The sequence below is a fragment of the Pimephales promelas genome, chromosome 4, assembly GCF_988280905.1.
Source record: "Pimephales promelas chromosome 4, fPimPro1.hap1.1, whole genome shotgun sequence".
Taxonomy (NCBI): domain Eukaryota; kingdom Metazoa; phylum Chordata; class Actinopteri; order Cypriniformes; family Leuciscidae; genus Pimephales; species Pimephales promelas.
In genome coordinates this window covers 9,052,247-9,071,832 of record NC_142772.1, presented here as the reverse complement: position 1 = coordinate 9,071,832, position 19,586 = coordinate 9,052,247, and the positions used below count along the sequence as shown (strand labels likewise).

Here is a 19,586-nt window from a genome sequence, read left to right as displayed (position 1 = left end):
TTCCCAGAATGTGATTGTCAAAATTGATGAGTTATGCTCCTTCATTTGAAAGGGGTGTGCCTTTACATGTGGGACCCAATGTCAAGTGCCCAGACATTAAAGTGTATGAATTGCTTGTGAAAACAAAAGGCTGAAACCGAAGGCTTTTTTTACTGACAAAATCACATTTTAAACCAGTAAGCATGTCAGTTTTTTTCTGTATTTGTTTGTTTTTTTAGTTAAAAGTAGAATATTCACATCATATTTTTTGCAGCAGGTGCCACTCTATCTGATTGACTATCAGTCCTATTGCAATTTTATTTTAATAACATAATAAGTTTGCATTGTCTTAGATGGGAAAAACTGCAAGCTTGAGGGTAGGAGTATTAAACTTTCTTTCCAGTACTGTGGCAGTGTTACCATTTCTTAGGCTGTTTACAGTTCAGACACGTCTGTAGAGTTTGAAATATACACAGTGCTGTAATCATGAAGTAAATGATGAATAAATATTATATGATTTCAAAGATAATTGTTGTGACCAGTTCATTTATAAACCAACCTGTTTTTAAAGGAGTAGTTCACTTTAAAAACTTTTGCTGATAATTTACTCACCCCCATGTTATCCAAGATGTGCATGTCATTCTCTCTTCAGTCGAAAAGAAATTACGTTTTTGATGAATTCATTCCAGGTTTTTTCTCCATATAATGCACTTTACTGGGAACCAAACGGTTCAAGGTCCAAAAGACAAGTTTCAGTGCAAACTGTTCAAAGGGCTTTAAATGATTCCAGACGATGAATAAGGGCCTTATCAAGTGAAACGTTCGCTCATTTAAAGTTTAAGTTTTATAAGCTCAAATGCCTGCCTTGCTGTTCTCTGATGCGCATTCATGACTCTCCTGTTCGAACTCGTTCATCAAAATGAACAAATCTTTTTTTGAGTAATTTGGTTCATTCAACGAACGAAATGAACGAATTGACTCATTTTTGTTCATTTTAATGAACGAGTTCGAACAGGAGAGTCACGAACGCGCATCACAGAACAGAGCAAGGCGACCATTTGAGCTTATAAACTTAAACTTTGTTATTTTTTTATTAAACGAGCGATCGTTTCGCTTGATAAGACCCTTATTCATTGTCTGGAATCGTTTAAAGCCCTTTAAACAGTTTGCACTGAAACTGTCTTTTGGACCTTGAACTGTTTGGTTACCAAACCTGAATCCTGGAATGTTTTCATCAAAAACCTTAATTTATTTTCAACCGAAGAAAGAAAGACATGGACATCTTGGATGACGTGTGGGTGAGTAATTTATCAGGAAAAGTTTTTTTTAAAAAGTGAACTACTCGGCTCACTTGTGAAATGTTTGTCCTTGTCAAATAAAAGACGTGAAAAGATGCAGATTTCTCCATTCAACTAGCGGACTTTATTTACTCAGAAAAATAGTCCCTTAAAATCAGTTGTCACAAACGCAGTTAACCAAACACAAAATGCATGTGCTTTCAGTCTATTTCAGGTCAGTCAAGATCAAAACAATGTGTGCGAGTGTTGTAAGTTCTCAAGACCTTATAGTCCATTCTTCAGGTTTGCAAATTGTCAAAACTGAAGGTTTCCAAAAAGTGATGGTAATGTGTTTGGCTTTGGGTGGGGTTTGTATCCGATTCGCTCGTGGATCATCTGCTCCCTGGTTTTCCCGTCCGTGCCGCCACCTGATGCGCCGCTCATCTCACTGGATGTGGCTACACCAACTACATCCACCTCATCCCTCTGTTTCTTCCGGCTCTGGACAGACATGGAAAAGTAATGTGGAGATTATAACAGCAAAATTAATTCTTACTTAAACTTGGCCATGCTGGTATAACCAGTTTGTTCCAGCAAGGATGGTTTGGATCATACGATTAAAGGGATAGTTCACTTTGAAATACATTTTTGGTATGTTTTAGCTTACTTGGTGTCTTTGTTTCCGCAGTTTTTTCAATTTTGATATTTTTAGGTCAAACCGTTCTTGTCTGTCAGTCATAAAATGCAGGTATATGGTCACCACCTCAAAGAGCATGCACAGAGAAGTCCAAATTAAACATGATTTAATGACTCATGAATGTTAGTACACATTGATGGCCTAAGACACGAAACGAGCAGTTTGTTTGAGAAAACAAACAGTATTTATAAAGTTTTTACCTCTTGTAACCACAGCCACGTCCAAGTGATCTGAGGGCGCGGGCGCTTCGGTCTGCTCATGCGCCGGAAGTGATCATGTATTTCACTCATTGCTCATTTACACCGATTTCGTAAGTGTTACCTTTCAATGTGAAAATCTAAACATATTTAGATATACAGGTAATCGCAATGGAAGACGATTTCTATATATGACAGACAACGTTGATTTTTTTTTTCCCGCAACCGCGAAACACAAACCGCACGTTTCGTGTCTAAAGCCATCAATGTGTACTTACATTTACGAGTCATTAAATCAAGTTTAATTAGGACTTCTCTGTGCATGCTCTTTGAGGGGCTGACCATAGACTGCATTAGGCCAGATGGGAACTGGCTCCCTTACTGAGCCTGGTTTCTCCTAATGTTTTTTTTTTTTTTTTCACCACTGTCACCTTTGGCTTGGTCAGTTAAGGATTAAAAGACAATCCCTCAATTTTACAGACAAGCTTAAGTCTAGTCCCAGACTAAAATGCATGTTTTGAGTTGTTTTAAATGAAAGAAACTTGCACTGTTTTGTCTCAAAATAAACACCAGTAACGTTTTTTTTCTAAGACACATTTAGCTGTCTAAGACGCAGCTGCACTACTTCCTGAACTTAAGCCAGCTCCTTGTTTCCTGTCTGCCATTATTGGTCAAATTGATTGATTCAGGTGTGCCTGACCTCAGTAGTCATGGCAACAATAATCAGACAGACCTGAATTAATCAAGTTTGGCCAATAATAGCAGACAGGAAACAAGGAGCTGGCATAAGTTCAGGAAGTAGTGCAGCTGTGCATAAAGTCAACTGAAGCCTAGGCCTTAATCTTAGCCCTGTTTGTGAAACCAGGCCAATATTTAGCAATACCTCTGATTTAACTACTGTCATTGGATGAGAAGAAAATTTCTACTGAATTGAGAGATAATGATGTTAACTTTGTAACATCTATACCATTTTTGAACTGAATTGAATCAATAGCGAACTGAATAATAACACTATTGTCTTCTGTAGAGCTTTACAGCTCAAACTGATTAACTTTGAAAGACACTGAACACTATTGTGTTCTGTGGAGCTGAAATCGGTATTTGTTTCAATTCATGAAATACAAAAATACTATTTTCCTGTTTATTAATGTGATGCTGCTCTGAAACAATGGGTGTTGTACAAAGGGCTAGGCTATATAAATAATTATTGCTTGGCTGTTGATGTTAAACGAATCATCTCTTGGTTGTTTTAATGTACAGTACAGTAATTTGTATAGAAAGCATACGGATACAGACAAGTCCTAATTTAAGATACTGATGAACTGATTAAGAAGATTTTACCTCCAGCTCTTTCTTCACACTTTCAAACTCCTCGGTGTCATCCAACTTGAGCTCGAGGCGCGTGGGTTTCCTACGCAGCATTTTCACATCACCGGTTTGAGTTATTGTGGATCAATTTTGTGAGTCCTAAAAACAAAAACATACACACAGTTTAGCTATGCTCAACTCTTGTTGACATGTTTTGAGGAAATTACTTTCACTGAGACAATGTGTGCAACATTTCCATTTGAATAATACATACTTGAATAAACATAATTATTTTATGTTTAACATAGTTAAAAATCGCACATAATGTCAATTCAGTGAATCGACTTCTGCAGCAGACACATAACCATCTTGTTTAGCAGCTACATGCTAATTAGACCATTAGCTTTAAACTCGGTGTCTTATACAGCCACAAAAAAACAGGATAATGAACCATGAAGTCTGCTGTTAACTTTAGTGGACATGACAGATCAACGACAAACAATTCAAACTGAAAGATTGGACTTGTTGTTCACATCACAACACTTACCGCAATCTCACTCGCTTGATTTCAAAGAACGCTCAGAAGGGGATCATGGGAAATGTAGTTAAAGCGCATATGAGGGGGAAAAAAGGATAAAACTCCGTGGAACGATGGTGTGTGGGTGGGATGGGGTGTTGATCCATTACTGTTTTATTTATTACGTTTTACATTTATTTGAAAAGCCCATAATAAGGAATCTGATGGCGGGTTATGTGACAACTTACACCACCACGTTTATGTACGCTCATTTAATCTTCAGTTCATGTGTTTCACTATAAAAGCATGAAAACTAACCAACGTAATAAACTTGTAAAGACTATAAAACCAGATAAAACTTTCTCTACTCGTGCGGACTGACATATATTAGCCGCTAGATGTCGTGGTAAACGTAGAGGTGAGAAAAACAGGCGGAAATGACGGATATACTGTGCGCCGGATAGCCCGCGTTGTGTGGTCGTGTTTGAAGACAGTACACATTAGATTTCATAAAAACAAACAGTTTTTAAAGGACAATATTTGTGCGTTTGTGAAAGCATAAAGGGTGAGTGAAGAGGGTGAGTGGTTTTTTTTTAGATAAAATGTGTTTAGTTCTATGAACATCCTGCAAAAAGTTCTGTGAGAACGTTGTTACAGACTACAGTGATGTATCATAGGTTCATGTTACTTAATGATTGCTGTATTCAGACACTATGGTGTTTACTTGGTTTTTCAAAGTAATTCAAAGAATATCACGGTAATACCACACTACGTCTTGCTAGTTTAGAAGTATAAGTTATTCAGCCTTTACATAATACCTTAAGTTTAATATGTCTCATCTTTCGTTGACTGTGTGTATCACCCATTTAACTATAATATTTTGATGATATTGAATTTTTCAGCAGCCAAAGTAAAGGTTAGGTTGGTTTGTATGCCGTAGGATTGTCCATGTTATTTGTAATGCATGATATGGTGTCTCAATAATTATTTATGCCTTTGTTTCACTTTCAGATCAGATATTCTGTGATTTCTAGACAAATATTTGAAACAATGTCGGATGAAGACGAAGTTCCACAGGTGAAAAGGGCCAGAATCTTCTATGGAAGCCTTGAAGAAAAGGAGAAGGAGCGCCTTAGTCGTCTTAGCCGTGATGGACCATCTACCAAAGATGCTGTTAAAGCTGGCATTGATTCTGGACATATTAATATCTCCAGTGGTAAGATTGATATTTCAAAGCAGCTCTGTTCTGTGTTTGGACAGTCAAACTCAACCCTCAAACCACTAAAATCTTGAAATATAATTTTTTCCAAGTGTTTTAACCCTGTAAAACCGACTGTATCATATTTAATGCATACATTTCCAAGGCCTCTAATTAATCAATATGGTCAAAACAGTCATACCCTCTACATGCCTTTCCCTGTGATTGATAGTTTATACTTTTTTTAGCATGGAAAAGGCCTTTTAGTGTAATTCTAAAATGTCCACTTTCAAATCTTGGTAGTACATGTCTCTATATTATACTAACATAAATGTTGTGATTATTATGTAATTATTATTCATACATCATGGTTTAGAAAAATCATGTTTAAATGTGACGAGTGTCTAATCTGATACATCAGGCTTTTGAGGCATATTTATTTGTTCATCTCTCTATCAACATGGTATTGGGTTGCATTATATGTTTTGAACCTCACAAAATAACACTTGAATTTCATCTTCTTAAGACATATTATTGGGAGATATAGTGTCAGGACTGATATTTAAATGCAGTTAATGTAAGTAGTCTTCTGTACTTTTATAAAGTCAAAAGTCAAATATCAACGTCTGCACCAAATTGCATATTTTTTTCCTCAGTTTGAGCTTAAAAATGCTTGTTTTTAGTTTTAAGTGTGAGCTCTTTGTTTTCATTATGTCATAAGATATGTATCTATCAGGCATAATACAGAAGATAAATCACATATGCAAAACATTTTTTGGTTCTCTTTTATGTTTAGTCTGAAAGTTCCATTAAACAAGCTTTATTTTATGTCAAGCTTTACAGGGTTGTTATGTGACTGTTTGTGAGACGAAGTGAACTTTAGTAATAGATTTATTTCTTTTTTTCTCTCGTCAGGTGAGTCCATGGAGATGGAGGAGCGCGTGAGTGAGCGTCAAGCTGAAGTGCTGGCAGAGTTTGAGCGCAGAAAAAGAGCCAGACAAATCACAGTCTCCACTGATGATGTGGAGGTCAAGGCCTGCCTCCGAGCTCTTGGCGAGCCGATCACGCTGTTCGGGGAGGGGCCCGCGGACAGACGAGAGAGGTTTGTGACTTTTTTTCTATAAAGCTCTGCTGCTTATTCTTGCTAAGAACTTCCTTCTTAGACAGGAAGACCAGACATTAGATCATCTGACATACAATCAAAAAAATGGTGATTAGCCATTTTGCACTTCGTTTGCATAATACGACACAATACAAGGTGGTCAGTCACACTACACTTTTCGTTCCATTGACTTCCATTCATACGTATGCGAATGTGTCAGACTGCAAACACAAGCTCATGTGAAAAGCTATGCTTTTTGCTGCTCTTCAAAGTTACAGTTTGGTGAACTCTGACCTGTGGGTTCGCTTCACTTGAAGATGTGACTGACCAGTAGAAAATCAGTATGTCACGGCGTGATCTCTTGGCTGAATTAAAAATAAAAAGAATTTTTTTGCATTAAAGTCGAGTATATTGTATATTTTGAATGTATTACTACTTGTTAAATGTTCAATTCATGTTTATAATAAATACACGCGTCAGCATGACGTCGTATCACTTCGTAGAAATGAATTATGTCATTAATATCACTTATGTTTAATTTTCTCAAAATAAAATAAAACATTAATATTGTGAAATATAATTACAATTGAATATAAATTATATTTTAAGATACCATTTATTTCTGTGATGAATTTTCAGCAACATTACTCCAGTCTTCAGCGTCACATGAACATGATTTTTTTTTTTTTAATCATCACACTTTTTTTTCACACAGTTGTGCTACTTAATATTTTTGTGGAAACCATGATAATTTCTTTTGTAACATTATAAATGTCTTTACTGTAGGGCTGTCAAACGATTAATCACGATCAATCGCATCCAAAATAAAAGTTTGTGTTTACATAATATATGTGTGTGTAGTGTGTTTAATTAATTTGTATATATAAATACCCACGCATGCATGTATATATTTAAGAAAAATGTGTTATTAATATATCAAATATTTATATATAATATTAATTATGTATAAATATTGATAAAGTATATACATGCAAATATTTCTTAAATATATATATTCATGTGTGTGTATTTATATATACAAATTAATTATACACACTACACACACATATATTATGTAAACACAAACTTTTATTTTGGATGCGATTAATCGTTGCCCATCCCTACTGTGTATAATTATTTTGTATATATATATATAAATACACGCATGCATGTATATTTAAGTAAAAATATTATTATATTTAAATTTATATAAAATATATATATATATATTATAAAATAAATTATATATAAATCTATATACAGTATATACATGAAAATCACAGTGCACCACCCACATATATTATGTAAACACAAACTTTTTTTTTTTTTTGAAAATCATACTGACCTCAAACATTTGGACTTAAGTGCGCTACTACTGCGTGATGTTTTTAACTATACATATACCATGTCCAAAATGACTTTTAACATCCTTACTGACAGGCTTGTCTGAAAATCCAGTTTTATTTGAAGTTTGGGGTTTTTATGTGTTTCCACTGTTTATTTTCCTCAGATTGAGGAACGTTCTTTCAGTAGTTGGTCCTGATGCCTTGAAGAAATCAAAGAAAGAGGATGACAAATCGAAACGCTCTCAAGATGAGGTAGGAACATTCCAGTTTCAAAACGTTATCATAGACTGAATGTCAAATGGAAGGTGATTATTATATCTATACATGTGTTTTGCGCAGTATCAGCAGACATGGTACCATGAAGGATCTGCATCTCTGAAGGAGGCACGTCTTTGGTTAGCCAAGTATTCACTGCCCAGGTAAACACGGGATGGATGATATTTTACGGTAACATCTAACAATAGAAATAAAATGCAACCAAATGTCATTATTTGTGTATTTTAAATTGATTCTGTTTGGTTCTCCAGAGCAGTGCAAAGGTTAGATGCTGCAAGGGCCCAAAAAGAGATTCCAGAGTCTACAAGAACAGTTAAACAACAAGAGCTTCACAAGAACCTCCGGGTACGACCGCATACCAAGTGGAAAAAGACACAGGCTTTTATGATGTGTTGTAGTTTTCTGTAGAATTATTAAACTTGTTTTGTTTTATTCAGAATGTGAATAACTTCTGCAGTCAAATTGGAGATGACCGTCCAATATCTCACTGCCAGTTTAGCCCCAACTCTAAGCTGCTTGTGACTGCATCATGGTATGTGTTCATTTTCTTTATTAACTTTTATATATATATTTTTTTTTTAAATAAAAGCATTAAAAATAGAAGCATTCTTCACACACAAAAATATATATATATATATATATATATTTTTTTATATATATAATATATATATTTTTAAAAAATAGAAGCATTCTTCACACACAAAATATATATATATAGCTATATATTATATATATATATATATATATATATTTTTTTTTTTAGGGTTATTTAGATGTTTTATATAAAATGTATTTGAACAGTTTTTAGGAAGCATCAATTTATACTTCTAGACGCAAATATTATATAATCCAATTAATCATAGAGTCAGTCTTAAATTACATGAAGAGACTGAGAAATCCATAGAAGAACTGTGGAAACTTCTCCAAGATGCTTAGAATAACCTACCTTTGCCGCACTTAATCTAAGTTTAGGCACTTCCTACAAAATAAACGAGTTTTTGCTTATCAGCTAACTTCTATTTACTAAATCAAATAAATATTTGATGTAATGACCCCCCTTTTAAAACGGAAACAATTCTCTTTGGCACACTTGCACAGTTTTTAATTTTATTATGCAGGCAGGTTGTGGGCCATACCATCTTTTGTAGGATTAGTTCTAGAAAAAATTGGTCAATTGATCAATTATTTACAAAAGGAATATTTTGAAATGTAAAATTATTGTTTTTTTAGAGTGTGTAATGTTTCAAAGATTTTAAAAGATGCATTTTTTTGTACTGAGTTTGTCTTTTTTTTTTTGGTAGGAGTGGCTTGTGTAAATTGTGGAAAGTTCCAGATTGTACGCTAATTCGCACGTTAAGAGGTAAATGTTACAAATATGCTCTATAGTGTTTATTCTTGAAATCTGTCTTTTTTTTTATTGCCCTCTTATAATGCATTTTTATTGGATTAATTGATGGTGAACTCTTCTTTCTCAGGTCACAGTAGCAACGTGGGAGCGATTAGCTTTCACCCTCAAGCCACACTCACACTTGAGGAGTCGGATGTCAATATGGCCTCCTGTGCTGTTGATGGATCTGTTAAGCTGTGGAGTTTAGACAGGTGTGTATTGTTAGTATTACTTGCATTTTCTTTCTCAGTTTCTGGAGTAAATCTTTGTAACATTCACCTGTACATACATCTGTAGTGATGAGCCAATAGCAGACATTGAGGGGCACTCTAAGAGGGTGGCTCAGGTGGCCTGGCATCCCTCTGGACGATTTTTGGGCACAACTTGGTATGATTTTTCTTATTTCTTTCTGTTTTAATATAGTTTTTTATTAGGTAAAAGCAAACTAGAGTTGTCAATATTGCTGTTAGGCTACATATTTTGTTATATATTTAACAGAATAAGCTTTTTTTTTTCTTCTTAAAGCTATGATAACTCATGGAGACTTTGGGATCTAGAGGTCCAAGAAGAAATTCTGCATCAGGAGGGTCACAGTAAAGGTGTCCATGACCTGCACTTCCACCCAGACGGTTCTCTGGCAGGAACTGGGTAAGGGCCTCGCACTGAACCCTGAGTCACTCCACTGTTTTTGTATAGGAATTGGTGCAACCCTCTTTACAACTACTTTGATGCTCATGATTAATTTATGAGACCAAGCATATATGGTTTAAGGCCAGATTAAAAAAACAACAACAACAACATTTTAATCCACTGTGCATGGTTCCTCACACTTGCAATATTTGTTTTACTAGAGCCCAGACCAATTAGGCGTCCACTTTTGTGATGATTAAACTTGCGTTTGATTGATTTAATAGGATGTGTTACATTTGGCTTTTGAGCTCATTGTTGTATTCATTTCATTTGTCAATGCTACAGTGGTTTGGATTCATTTGCTCGTGTCTGGGACCTTCGGACTGGTCGCTGCATCATGTTCCTGGAGGGCCACCTCAAAGAGATCTACAGCCTCAATTTCTCACCAAATGGGTGAGAAAAAGAAAAGACATATTTGGAAGATTTACTAAAGCCGTTTACTGTTATTGGATCTTAATTTGATAATTAACCTGAAAATCTTCCTTGTGTAGCTTTCATGTGGCAACAGGAAGTGGCGATAACACCTGTAAAGTGTGGGACCTTCGTCATAGAAGGTGTATGTACACAATCCCTGCCCATCAGAACCTCTTGTCCTCAGTCAAGTTCCAACGTAAGTATCAATCAAAAGGAGATTTTCAGTCATTTAGGGATGATTCAGTCACAAATAAAAATTGTCTTTATTTACTCACCCCTCTTGTCGGCAACCTCAGTCCCCAAAATGAAAAAAAAATAATAATAATTTTTTTCCCATTTTTGGAGTGTCAATATTAACAGGGTCTCTTTCTTTTTAGCTAACGATGGCCATTATTTGCTGACTGGTGCATATGACAACACAGCAAAAGTGTGGACCCATCCTGGCTGGTCACCTCTGAAGACTCTGGCGGGGCATGAGGGGAAGGTCATGGGACTGGACCTTTCACCTGACGGACAGCTCATTGCAACCTGCTCTTATGACCGAACCTTCAAACTCTGGATGGCAGAATGAGATTCTCTTGCTCTTGATATATTTTCATTTTACATTTTAGTTAAACTGTCTTTTAATTTTTTAAGTTTATTTTTGAAAGAGCTAGGAAACAACACAGGACATATTTAAACTGGAAGCTGATTGACAGTTTGGTTCAATCAAATCATGAATACAAACAAATGTTTCCCATAGTTTGAGTTGTGTTGTAACAATCATCTGTTATTCTATTGGATTGTCTAAGATCTGAAATCCAGTCTGTCCATTCTTCCATCTTTATCATATTAAAAGTATGTCCAACATCCTGTTCCATTTTGAACACATGTCCAAGCTGAGTTTTGGTGCCCAAATAAATTGCATTTTATTTTCCATGGCAATCTTGTAAAATAATCTTTAAGTTCTGCTCCATTTGGATATCCATTGTATATTTAAAAAAAAACCATCATAATAATTCTGCTCAAGACATTCTGTAATCTCACAGTCATGGAGTTCAGTCTATGCACCATCCATTAAGCAGAAAGAGATGGATATGAGCGTGAAGATGAATCTAGCACCACCAGCAGCAGAGCAGGCAGTGCCTACAGCAAGGGCCTCTGCGGAAACCATGGTCCGTCAGGGCGATGTTGGCCCAGGCTGAAGGGGGTTGATCTGTGATTGGCTGCTTTACAAAGGAGGTTTTGGTCTCCAGCGGAGCTTTCTGGCTGTACGTTCGCTGGTTTTCCACTTCTGCTTTAACACCCAGAAACGCTGCCAGGTCTAGGTCTAATCCAGTAGCGCCCCCACGAGGTACAGGAGTGTTCTGTCTGCACTGTGGACAGGGGATCCACATCTACGAGGAAGAGACACAAAAACACACGGGTGAGGTGTAAATCAGTACGTCGACACATTGGGAAACGTTAAAATTACTTTGTCAATGTGTGAGCTTTATTCACGCAACATGACATCATGACTTTTGCGTAAACATACACGCCACTTTAGAGTCAAGTGGCGTGCTACTTATCTCTACGCATTTGTTATCCGCGTTTCCGCATGTCTGTACACGCCGTCAAATGTCCGCGCGAAACGAAGCAAATGGGGAGCGATCTTTTTTTTCCTAGGATGGTAAGGGAACAGTCATAAATGCCATTAACCCCAGTGACGGTTAGGTTTCCCAGACAGCAAACTGACATTGAATCAACGTGGAAACGACGTCTCTCATGACATTGAAACAACGTTGATTTGCTCATTGAATTAACGTTGAACCAACGTCAGGCGCGGCATTCTTCGAAGCTAAATGAAATCGAAAATTGGTTTGCTTACATAACGTTGAAACAACGCGTTGATTTCAAGTTGATTTTCCGTTAGTTTTGAAAGAATGACGCATCTGACGTTGGTTCAACGTTAATTCGATGAGCAAAACAATGTCAGATCAACGTTGTTTCGATGTCATATTTCCACGTTGATTCAATGTCAGTTTGCTATCTGGGTTAGGAACGGGGTTGATAAGTCATATCTTTTTTTTTTTTTTCCTAGGATGGTAAGGGAACAGTCATAAATGCCATTAACCCCAGTGACGGTTAGCTTAGGGACGGGGTTGAGGTAACTCATTTATTTATATATACAGTACGTTAAGTCAACGGCGTTCATAAACACGCTGAAAAGCGATTATGCGTCTTGATAGCACGCCAAAAATGGAAATACGAATTGGCGTGTCATATACACGCTACTTCATGAGATCAGATTCACAAGTAGTTTGTTACAAGTGTCAATATTAAAATTGTTCACGCTAGTTAAATTTGCTGCTTACAAATAATGTAGCATGTCAATGCAATATTAATAAACACCTATGTAAAAACATTTCAGAATATAGAAACTGTGTGATGTATTTGCGACTGAAGTGGAGATTTTTGCGCATGAGGGAAAAACTCATTTTTGAGAGAATAGCCTGAAAAGATATATATTGTTATTGATTCTATAGAGTCAAATAGATAGTCTAATAAACACTTAAATGTATTAAAATAGACCCCCTTCCTGAAAAGAAATAGTGGGTTTTGCATCTATTGTCTCGCCTAATAGAGTAAAAGATGTTTCACCTCAAGTTATTTTATTTTTTTGGAGGGCACAAGCTCAAGTGGAATTTCTGGATGTAATATGCATAATGGGTGGAGCTAGAAGGTCCAACCACACCCTATCCATAACCATATTCCTCCACCCATTAGATTCACAGAGAATTTGGACTAGTTCAAGCTCCACCCATGACGTCAAGAGAAGAACTTAATGTCATTTGGTTTTGCTGTGAGCACCATGTGGCAGCACATAAAGCTTCCAAATGGTGTGTTTGACTTGAGTGGCACTGCAAAAACCGATCAGTGTGTGATCCATTCGAAAGAAAGCATATGGAGCTGTCTGCTCTCAAATCGCTCTAGCGGTACTTTGATGTCACAAACTGATCAGTTCGCACAGCGCCACTTCAAGTCGACCACACCCAAAGTCTGTGAAGCGCAAACCCAGATTGCATTGGTCGTGTCAGTCACAGTGCTGATTGTCTACACAACGTTGAAACAAGAGGTGCCATGTTGTAATTACCATAATGACAAGATTTCAATTTATAAAAAGCACACATGTCCTGGTAGAGCTCATAATATAAGAATTTTCTGAGAGCAACTTTTACCATGTGACCGCTGTACCACCTGACTGCTACAGATTTATTTAAGTTTTGATAGTATTGCCACAAAAACGCAGAATTCCCAGTCTGAACATAAAAGGTCACATGTTGCCATCTCATGACTACGGTAATGACAAGCAAAGACATTTAGTTAATAAAGTGAGATTAAATACATAAAGTAGATTTGTGCTATTAAGTTTCCATAATATTCTGTATCCATATATTTTGAGGAATACTTAATCTATTTTTGTGGTATGAGTAAATGCATTCTTTAAAACTACAATAACCACCACGTCGACACAGACATCGCACACAACGCGTTTGCACATTTACTCCCAACATAAATGGGAAAATAAAGTAACTCGCCTTACTTGTTTGAAAAAGTAACTAAAAAGTAATGTGTAACTAGTTACTTGAAAAAAGTATTCTGATTACATAACTCATGTGTTAAGTGTTTTTTTAAGTGTCCATTAAGTGTTCCCCCAACACTGTTTATAGGTGTCTGCACAATACATTCATTTGTGATAGGAAAAAGTATTTTAATATTGCATTTAGCCTTTACCTTTAAGCTGAAAATGTGTGAAAGAAAAAAAAAAAACATTGACATTTTACCCAGATAATCACTTCTGTTATGAATGTTATCTGGCAACTAGAATCAAATCGCAATGAAGCATATTCAAGTCCTACCTGCTCATTGAGGAGGGTGGGCAGCCGCTTCAGACAGGCCTGGCAGAACGTGTGACCGCAGTAGAGTTTCCGAGGGAGTCTCTCTCCCAGGTTATACGCACTGTAGCAAATGATGCAGTCCAGTTTACGGCTGTCTCTGGAGTTCTGTGCCACAGTCTCCACATCACCCTCGACAGGAGCCTCGGACACAGGCCCATCCTTATCCGAGATCCTACAGAATGAGCTCAATATGAAACAAACATCTCTGTGTTTGCCTCAGATATTTAGTGCTGACTTTGTAATGGTTGTACTTGTATTTAATTTAACTCAACTTAAATAATGTTCCCCAAAATATGAAAGAAACATATATTTATATATATATAGGCTACTAAATTGACACTAGATGATTCAAAATAATTGCAAAAATGCCACATAAATTTCCTCCCCACAATATTTAACTCTTTCCGATACACAATGTCAGCAGGTAAGGAGTGTGTAAGCTGAGCTGCATGTATCTGTTTACTATTAATGGCTGGCAGCAATGAAATTTGTATACACATTAGGTTATGGTAAAATAACTGTATATTGTATGCTTTTATCCTCTTACAAATGATCCTTTATTCCCGACCATCTGTCCCAACAAATACAAAACATAACCATGATCATACAACACGCTCATTACCTTATGAGAAATATTTAATGAAAAAAAAGCTTTTTTTGCATGACTTGTCAAAATGATTCTATTGTTTAGATTCAGAGCATGAACCTTTTGTTTATCGGAAATCCTAATTTCATGTATTATATATATATATATATATATATATATATATATATATATATATATATATATATATATATATATTATATATATATTGTATTAACTTAATACAATTTAATTATATATATATAATTAATATATATATTAATTATAATTATATATATATATAATTAAATTGTATTAAGTTAATTTTAAGTTTAATTAAAGAAACATGCATACTTTGAAAAAGAAATGACATTTTTGTGAAGACATTTTTTTATTTTATTTTAAGCATAAATTCAAATATATTTTAACTCAAAAGCAATTTCCGTTGAAAATTTCCATGTGGAAGTTCTACCTGTCCTCTTCTTTCTCTGGTCTATTCTGTACGTCGTTGGTCTCCTGAGGTTCTTCTGTACCGTTCGCAGTTCCATCCATGTTTATTGTACGAAAAGTCCAACTTCTGTTAACATTTTACAGTCGACTCTGTCTTGGTTTCTTCATGCTTCACATCCTTTGTCAGGTAGTTTAACACTTGAGTGCACCTTCTCTTGCTTTCCCTGAAGTTCCCAGCAGCACTGGCACTGTCTTTGTTGTCGTTGCTCTCTCTCTCTCTCTCTCTCTCTCTCAACCAACCAACAACAACTGCCTCTCTGAAATGGAGGGCAAACAATGGAGTGCTTCCCTAGAGCCTTTAATATTTAAGTACCGCCTGACGCTGTGAACCTATGCCTTCACACACACACACAGTTGCACGTTCACCCTTCTGAAAAAAGAAAAACCACCGGTGATTGTGGGAGGGGAGTGGTATGTTGTTGAGCAGGTATTTTATTAATTATCCCAGAGCTGCACTTCTATGTTTCTTATCTTCTTCTTTGTATTATATTGTTATTTTCTCTTACTAATTTACCTAATAGGCACTTAATGTTTCACATTATGTCTTGAATATGCTAATGAACAAGTTAATCAATTATCAAAAGAGCAAAGGACTATTCCGTAGATACAGTAGCCTATGAAAAGATTTGGGTTTAGTTTTATGGAAAAACATGAAATTAAATACATCAGACACGTTTAGGGTGCAAGAAAGTAGAATGGGAGGAGGGAGTATTGCTTTACAGTCACAAAACAGGCCTGAAATTCAAGCCTAGTCACACACAGACAGTCTGTCATCAATGTGTGCCTGCCAAATTAGTTCTAAGACCGTCATCGCCCCCACACCTCAGTAACGGTATTTTCCTATTGGCATATATCTGTTATTATTGACCAGGAGAAAGTGAAGTAGAAGGGGGTGCAGCTGAAATAGAGTCACAAACGATTTAATGAGAGTAATGGCGAGTTCAGACTGCACGATTTTGGCTTGCCGACAGGTTTTGAGAAATCGCCGACAAATGCCTGAAATTACAGGCAAATCTGTGACAATCGTGCAATGTGAATGCGCAAAGACGCGATCTGCTCTGTGAAAAGTGTTCTGACTGAAAACTACATCGACGCTTACCAACAGCCAATGAGAGAGCAAGATACAGAGAGTTGAGATGTGTGTGGTGTCCATCAATGTGAGTTCCCATGCAGCCTGTCTGACGTCTGATTGCCCTCATTTTGCCATCAGAAGAACATTGTGAACTAGAATTACATGTGAAATCACAGATATACAAATATGCTTCAGCAAACAGAGAGTTCAGGGAGGAGATACAGATCACATGTCAACAAGCATGACATTGTTTCAGAAAAAAACTTCTTCTCAGTCTATTTGGACCCAAGAAATGGAAGAAAAATTCGTAGAAATTTGGCAGGAGCAACCGTGCCTGTTTGACGTTTCATCTAAGCTGTACCACAATCGGGTCGAAAAAGAAAAAGTCTCACGAGAGAACACCGGTCTTGCACGTGTGATGTCGCGTCGTTTCCTTGTCACATCTCGCGTGTGCTTGTTGTGAAACGTACATAGTTTGGGCGAAGCGCGCTAGACAGAGTTGTCTGCGATTCTTCCAATTGTAATGTCATGCAGTGTGAAATCTTCCGTCGCCGATCCATTGTGCAGTGTGAACACAGCAGCGACTGAATGCTGGCCAAGATGTGCAGTGTGAAAAGAACAGCGACACGTATACTATGAAAATCGTGCTTTCCGAGCTCGGCATAACTGAGGTTCCCTTAGATGTTGTGGGTCTTAGATGAATCAATCTGGAGCCTCAGACAGGAAAAGAATAAAATAACAGCAGCGGGGCAGGGCAGAGAGCTGTGGGAACGGAACGAGCCGGTGGTGCGAGGGTTAATGAGTGCCAGCTGTGCGCCACACTAGTCTCGAGTCCCACAGAGGAGCTTCGGAAGGATAAAAGGAGTGATGACTTGGGATGCACCAGGGCGGCCTATTTCCTCTTTCGGACAAAAACCAAAAATGCCATTTTCAGCCGATAACTTTTAGTGGCCGAAATTTCGGTGCATCCCTAGTGATAACAGAGGAGGACCAGGCCTGAGACATTTATGTTTCTAATATTTTCATATGTTTATATGGGGTGGCTATCTGTGAGGGGCTACCACTTTCGTTTTGATCTTTGTTTATTTTTGCAATTAAAATTAAGTTTAACGTTTGCCGGTTGCCACCTCTTTAGCCGCGTTTCCACCGCAGTTAACAGGAACTATTTGTCCCAGGAACTTTTTTCATAGTAACTTTTTTTCCCAGACTGCGTTTTACACTGTGGACTAACCTTTCCCAGTCTGTGCGTTTGTTTTGAGTTTTGTATGGAGGAGATTCAAGCTGTGCTGCTTTTGTGTACGATTGGTTTACTAATGAGGTAATTAACAAAACGGCAGAAAAGAGACGAGCACCCAATAATAATAATAATAATAATAATAATAACTTTAATTTATATAGCGCCTTTCAAAGTACCCAAGGACGCTTAACAAAGGACATGAAATGGGAGGGGGGAGTTAAGGAGGAGGCACGGGGCCGAGGCAGCTAGAGCCCAAAGGCCTCAGTGAAGAGGTGTGTTTTGAGTTGATTTTTGAATGTTGAGAGTGATGAGGCAGAGCGGATCTCGTGGGGAAGTTTGTTCCAGAGTGACGGAGCACCAACGCAGAAAGCTCTATCACCAAATGTCTTAAGCCTGGACTTAGGGACAGCAAGCAGGTTCTTGTCAGAAGAACGCAGGGACCGTGATGGAGTGTAGGAATGGAGAAGATCAATAATGTACTGGGGTGCAAGTCCATGTAGGGACTTGTATGTCAGGAGGAGGATTTTATATTTGATGCGGTACTTTACTGGCAGCCAATGTAGCTTCGTAAGGATAGGAGTAATGTGAAGACCAAGTTTTGTGCGTGTGAGCATCCTAGCCGCAGAATTCTGCACATACTGAAGTCTATCAGTGGCTTTGCTGGGTAGACCGAGCAGGATACCATTACAGTAGTCAAGTCTAGAGGTGATGAATGAGTGGATGAGGGCCTCAGCTACAGAATTGGTGAGGCACTGTCGGAGTCTGGAGATGTTCTTGAGATGGTAGAAAGCAATTTTAGTGACGTTTTTGATGTGTTGTTGGAAGGAGAGAGTGGAGTCCATGATGACGCCCAGGTTGCGTACTTGAGGAGATGCAGAGATTGAACAGCCATCCACATCCAATGTGAAGTCATCAACTTTTTTAAGAAGTGACAGCGGGGCGAACACCATGAGTTCTGTTTTGTCTTTGTTCAGTTTGAGGAGGTTATTGTCCAGCCAGTGCTTTATGTCCTTCAGGCAGTTAGTAAGTGGCACTGGTGGAAGCGAAGTAGAAGGCTTAGTGCTGATGTAGAGCTGAGTGTCGTCAGCATAGCAGTGGAAGTGTAATCCATGCTTTCGGACGATCATCCCAAGTGGCAGCATGTAAATATTAAATAGCAGTGGGCCTAGGACCGATCCCTGTGGCACGCCATGCAGGACCGGCGCCAGATTAGAGCAGATCCCCTTGAGGGCGACGTATTGTTGCCTGTCAGTGAGATACGATTTAAACCAGGAATACACTGTACCAGTAAGGCCAATGAGTTCAGAGAGACGTGTAAGAAGAATGGGGTGGGAGACTGTATCGAAGGCTGCAGAGAGGTCAAGGAGTATCAGGATGCTGACATGGCCAGAGTCAGCTGCCATGTGAAGGTCATTTGTGATTTTGATGAGGGCAGTTTCTGTGCTGTGATGTGTCCTGAAACCAGATTGAAAAGGCTCGTAGAGATTGTGCTGTAGCATGTGATGGTTAAGTTGGGAAGCCACAGCCCTTTCCAATAACTTAGATATGAAAGGTAGGTTTGAGATAGGACGGTAATGGTTTAAATCGTCTTGGTTCAGGCCCGGTTTTTTAAGTTTAGGGATCACCACAGCAGTTTTGAGGCTGGTGGGGACCATCCCAGATGACAGCGAGGTGTTAATGATGTTGACCAGTGTTGGACCCAAAGTTGGAAGACATGCCTTGACCAAGGCTGTCGGCATAGGATCATGTTTGCAGGTTGTGGCCTTTGCTTTTGATACTAGCTCAAAAACTTGAGCTGTATTGAGCGGGGAGAAAGAGGAGAGGCAGTCCTGAGGCGCGAGAGCTGTTGAAAAATTTGTGTCAGACAATGGCAGTGTGG

At 37.7% G+C, this 19,586-nt stretch overlaps 3 protein-coding genes across 4 annotated transcripts; 1 reads left to right on the top strand and 2 right to left on the bottom strand.

Annotated features, from left to right (window-relative positions):
* Nucleotides 1-1,378: 1,378 nt before the first annotated feature.
* On the bottom strand, nt 1,379-4,145 carry cdc26 (cell division cycle 26 homolog). The gene is made up of 3 exons (XM_039662308.2): nt 4,006-4,145; nt 3,492-3,617; nt 1,379-1,757 (listed from the first exon to the last, which is right to left on the bottom strand). Exons 2-3 carry the CDS (start codon nt 3,570-3,572, stop codon nt 1,572-1,574), a joined length of 267 nt encoding a protein of 88 aa, XP_039518242.1. The 5' UTR covers nt 3,573-3,617; nt 4,006-4,145; the 3' UTR covers nt 1,379-1,571.
* A 144-nt stretch (nt 4,146-4,289) lies between these two features.
* Nucleotides 4,290-11,304, top strand: prpf4 (pre-mRNA splicing tri-snRNP complex factor PRPF4). Of its 2 annotated transcripts, none has more exons than XM_039662305.2 (14): nt 4,290-4,540; nt 4,987-5,191; nt 6,089-6,275; nt 7,786-7,873; nt 7,961-8,040; nt 8,149-8,242; nt 8,335-8,429; nt 9,199-9,257; nt 9,373-9,496; nt 9,582-9,671; nt 9,810-9,932; nt 10,260-10,367; nt 10,466-10,584; nt 10,766-11,304. In XM_039662305.2, exons 2-14 carry the CDS (start codon nt 5,026-5,028, stop codon nt 10,957-10,959), a joined length of 1,527 nt encoding a protein of 508 aa, XP_039518239.2. In that variant the 5' UTR covers nt 4,290-4,540; nt 4,987-5,025; the 3' UTR covers nt 10,960-11,304. The 2 variants fall into 2 exon arrangements, with proteins under 2 accessions (XP_039518239.2, XP_039518240.2); XM_039662306.2 differs by having other exon boundaries at nt 4,415-4,553.
* A 65-nt stretch (nt 11,305-11,369) lies between these two features.
* rnf224 (ring finger protein 224) lies at nt 11,370-15,540 on the bottom strand. The gene is made up of 3 exons (XM_039662307.2): nt 15,361-15,540; nt 14,267-14,477; nt 11,370-11,764 (listed from the first exon to the last, which is right to left on the bottom strand). The coding sequence occupies exons 1-3, from the start codon at nt 15,438-15,440 to the stop codon at nt 11,483-11,485; spliced, it is 573 nt and encodes a 190-aa protein (XP_039518241.2). The 5' UTR covers nt 15,441-15,540; the 3' UTR covers nt 11,370-11,482.
* Between the last annotated feature and the right edge of the window lie 4,046 nt (nt 15,541-19,586).

Excerpts from the sequence above, each read along its gene's own strand:
- cdc26 (XM_039662308.2), bottom strand. The coding sequence starts at position 3,572 with ATGCTGCGTAGGAAACCCACGCGCCTCGAGCTCAAGTTGGATGACACC. Across the intron at positions 1,758-3,491 it reads GTGTGAAGAAAGAGCTGGAG|AGCCGGAAGAAACAGAGGGA; the intron begins GTAAAATCTTCT and ends ATGTCTGTCCAG.
- rnf224 (XM_039662307.2), bottom strand. The coding sequence starts at position 15,440 with ATGGATGGAACTGCGAACGGTACAGAAGAACCTCAGGAGACCAACGAC. Across the intron at positions 14,478-15,360 it reads CCAGAGAAAGAAGAGGACAG|GATCTCGGATAAGGATGGGC; the intron begins GTAGAACTTCCA and ends CTCATTCTGTAG. Across the intron at positions 11,765-14,266 it reads CCACCCTCCTCAATGAGCAG|ATGTGGATCCCCTGTCCACA; the intron begins GTAGGACTTGAA and ends TCTTCCTCGTAG.
- prpf4 (XM_039662305.2), top strand. The coding sequence starts at position 5,026 with ATGTCGGATGAAGACGAAGTTCCACAGGTGAAAAGGGCCAGAATCTTC. Across the intron at positions 9,258-9,372 it reads GCTAATTCGCACGTTAAGAG|GTCACAGTAGCAACGTGGGA; the intron begins GTAAATGTTACA and ends CTTCTTTCTCAG. Across the intron at positions 10,368-10,465 it reads CTCAATTTCTCACCAAATGG|CTTTCATGTGGCAACAGGAA; the intron begins GTGAGAAAAAGA and ends TTCCTTGTGTAG.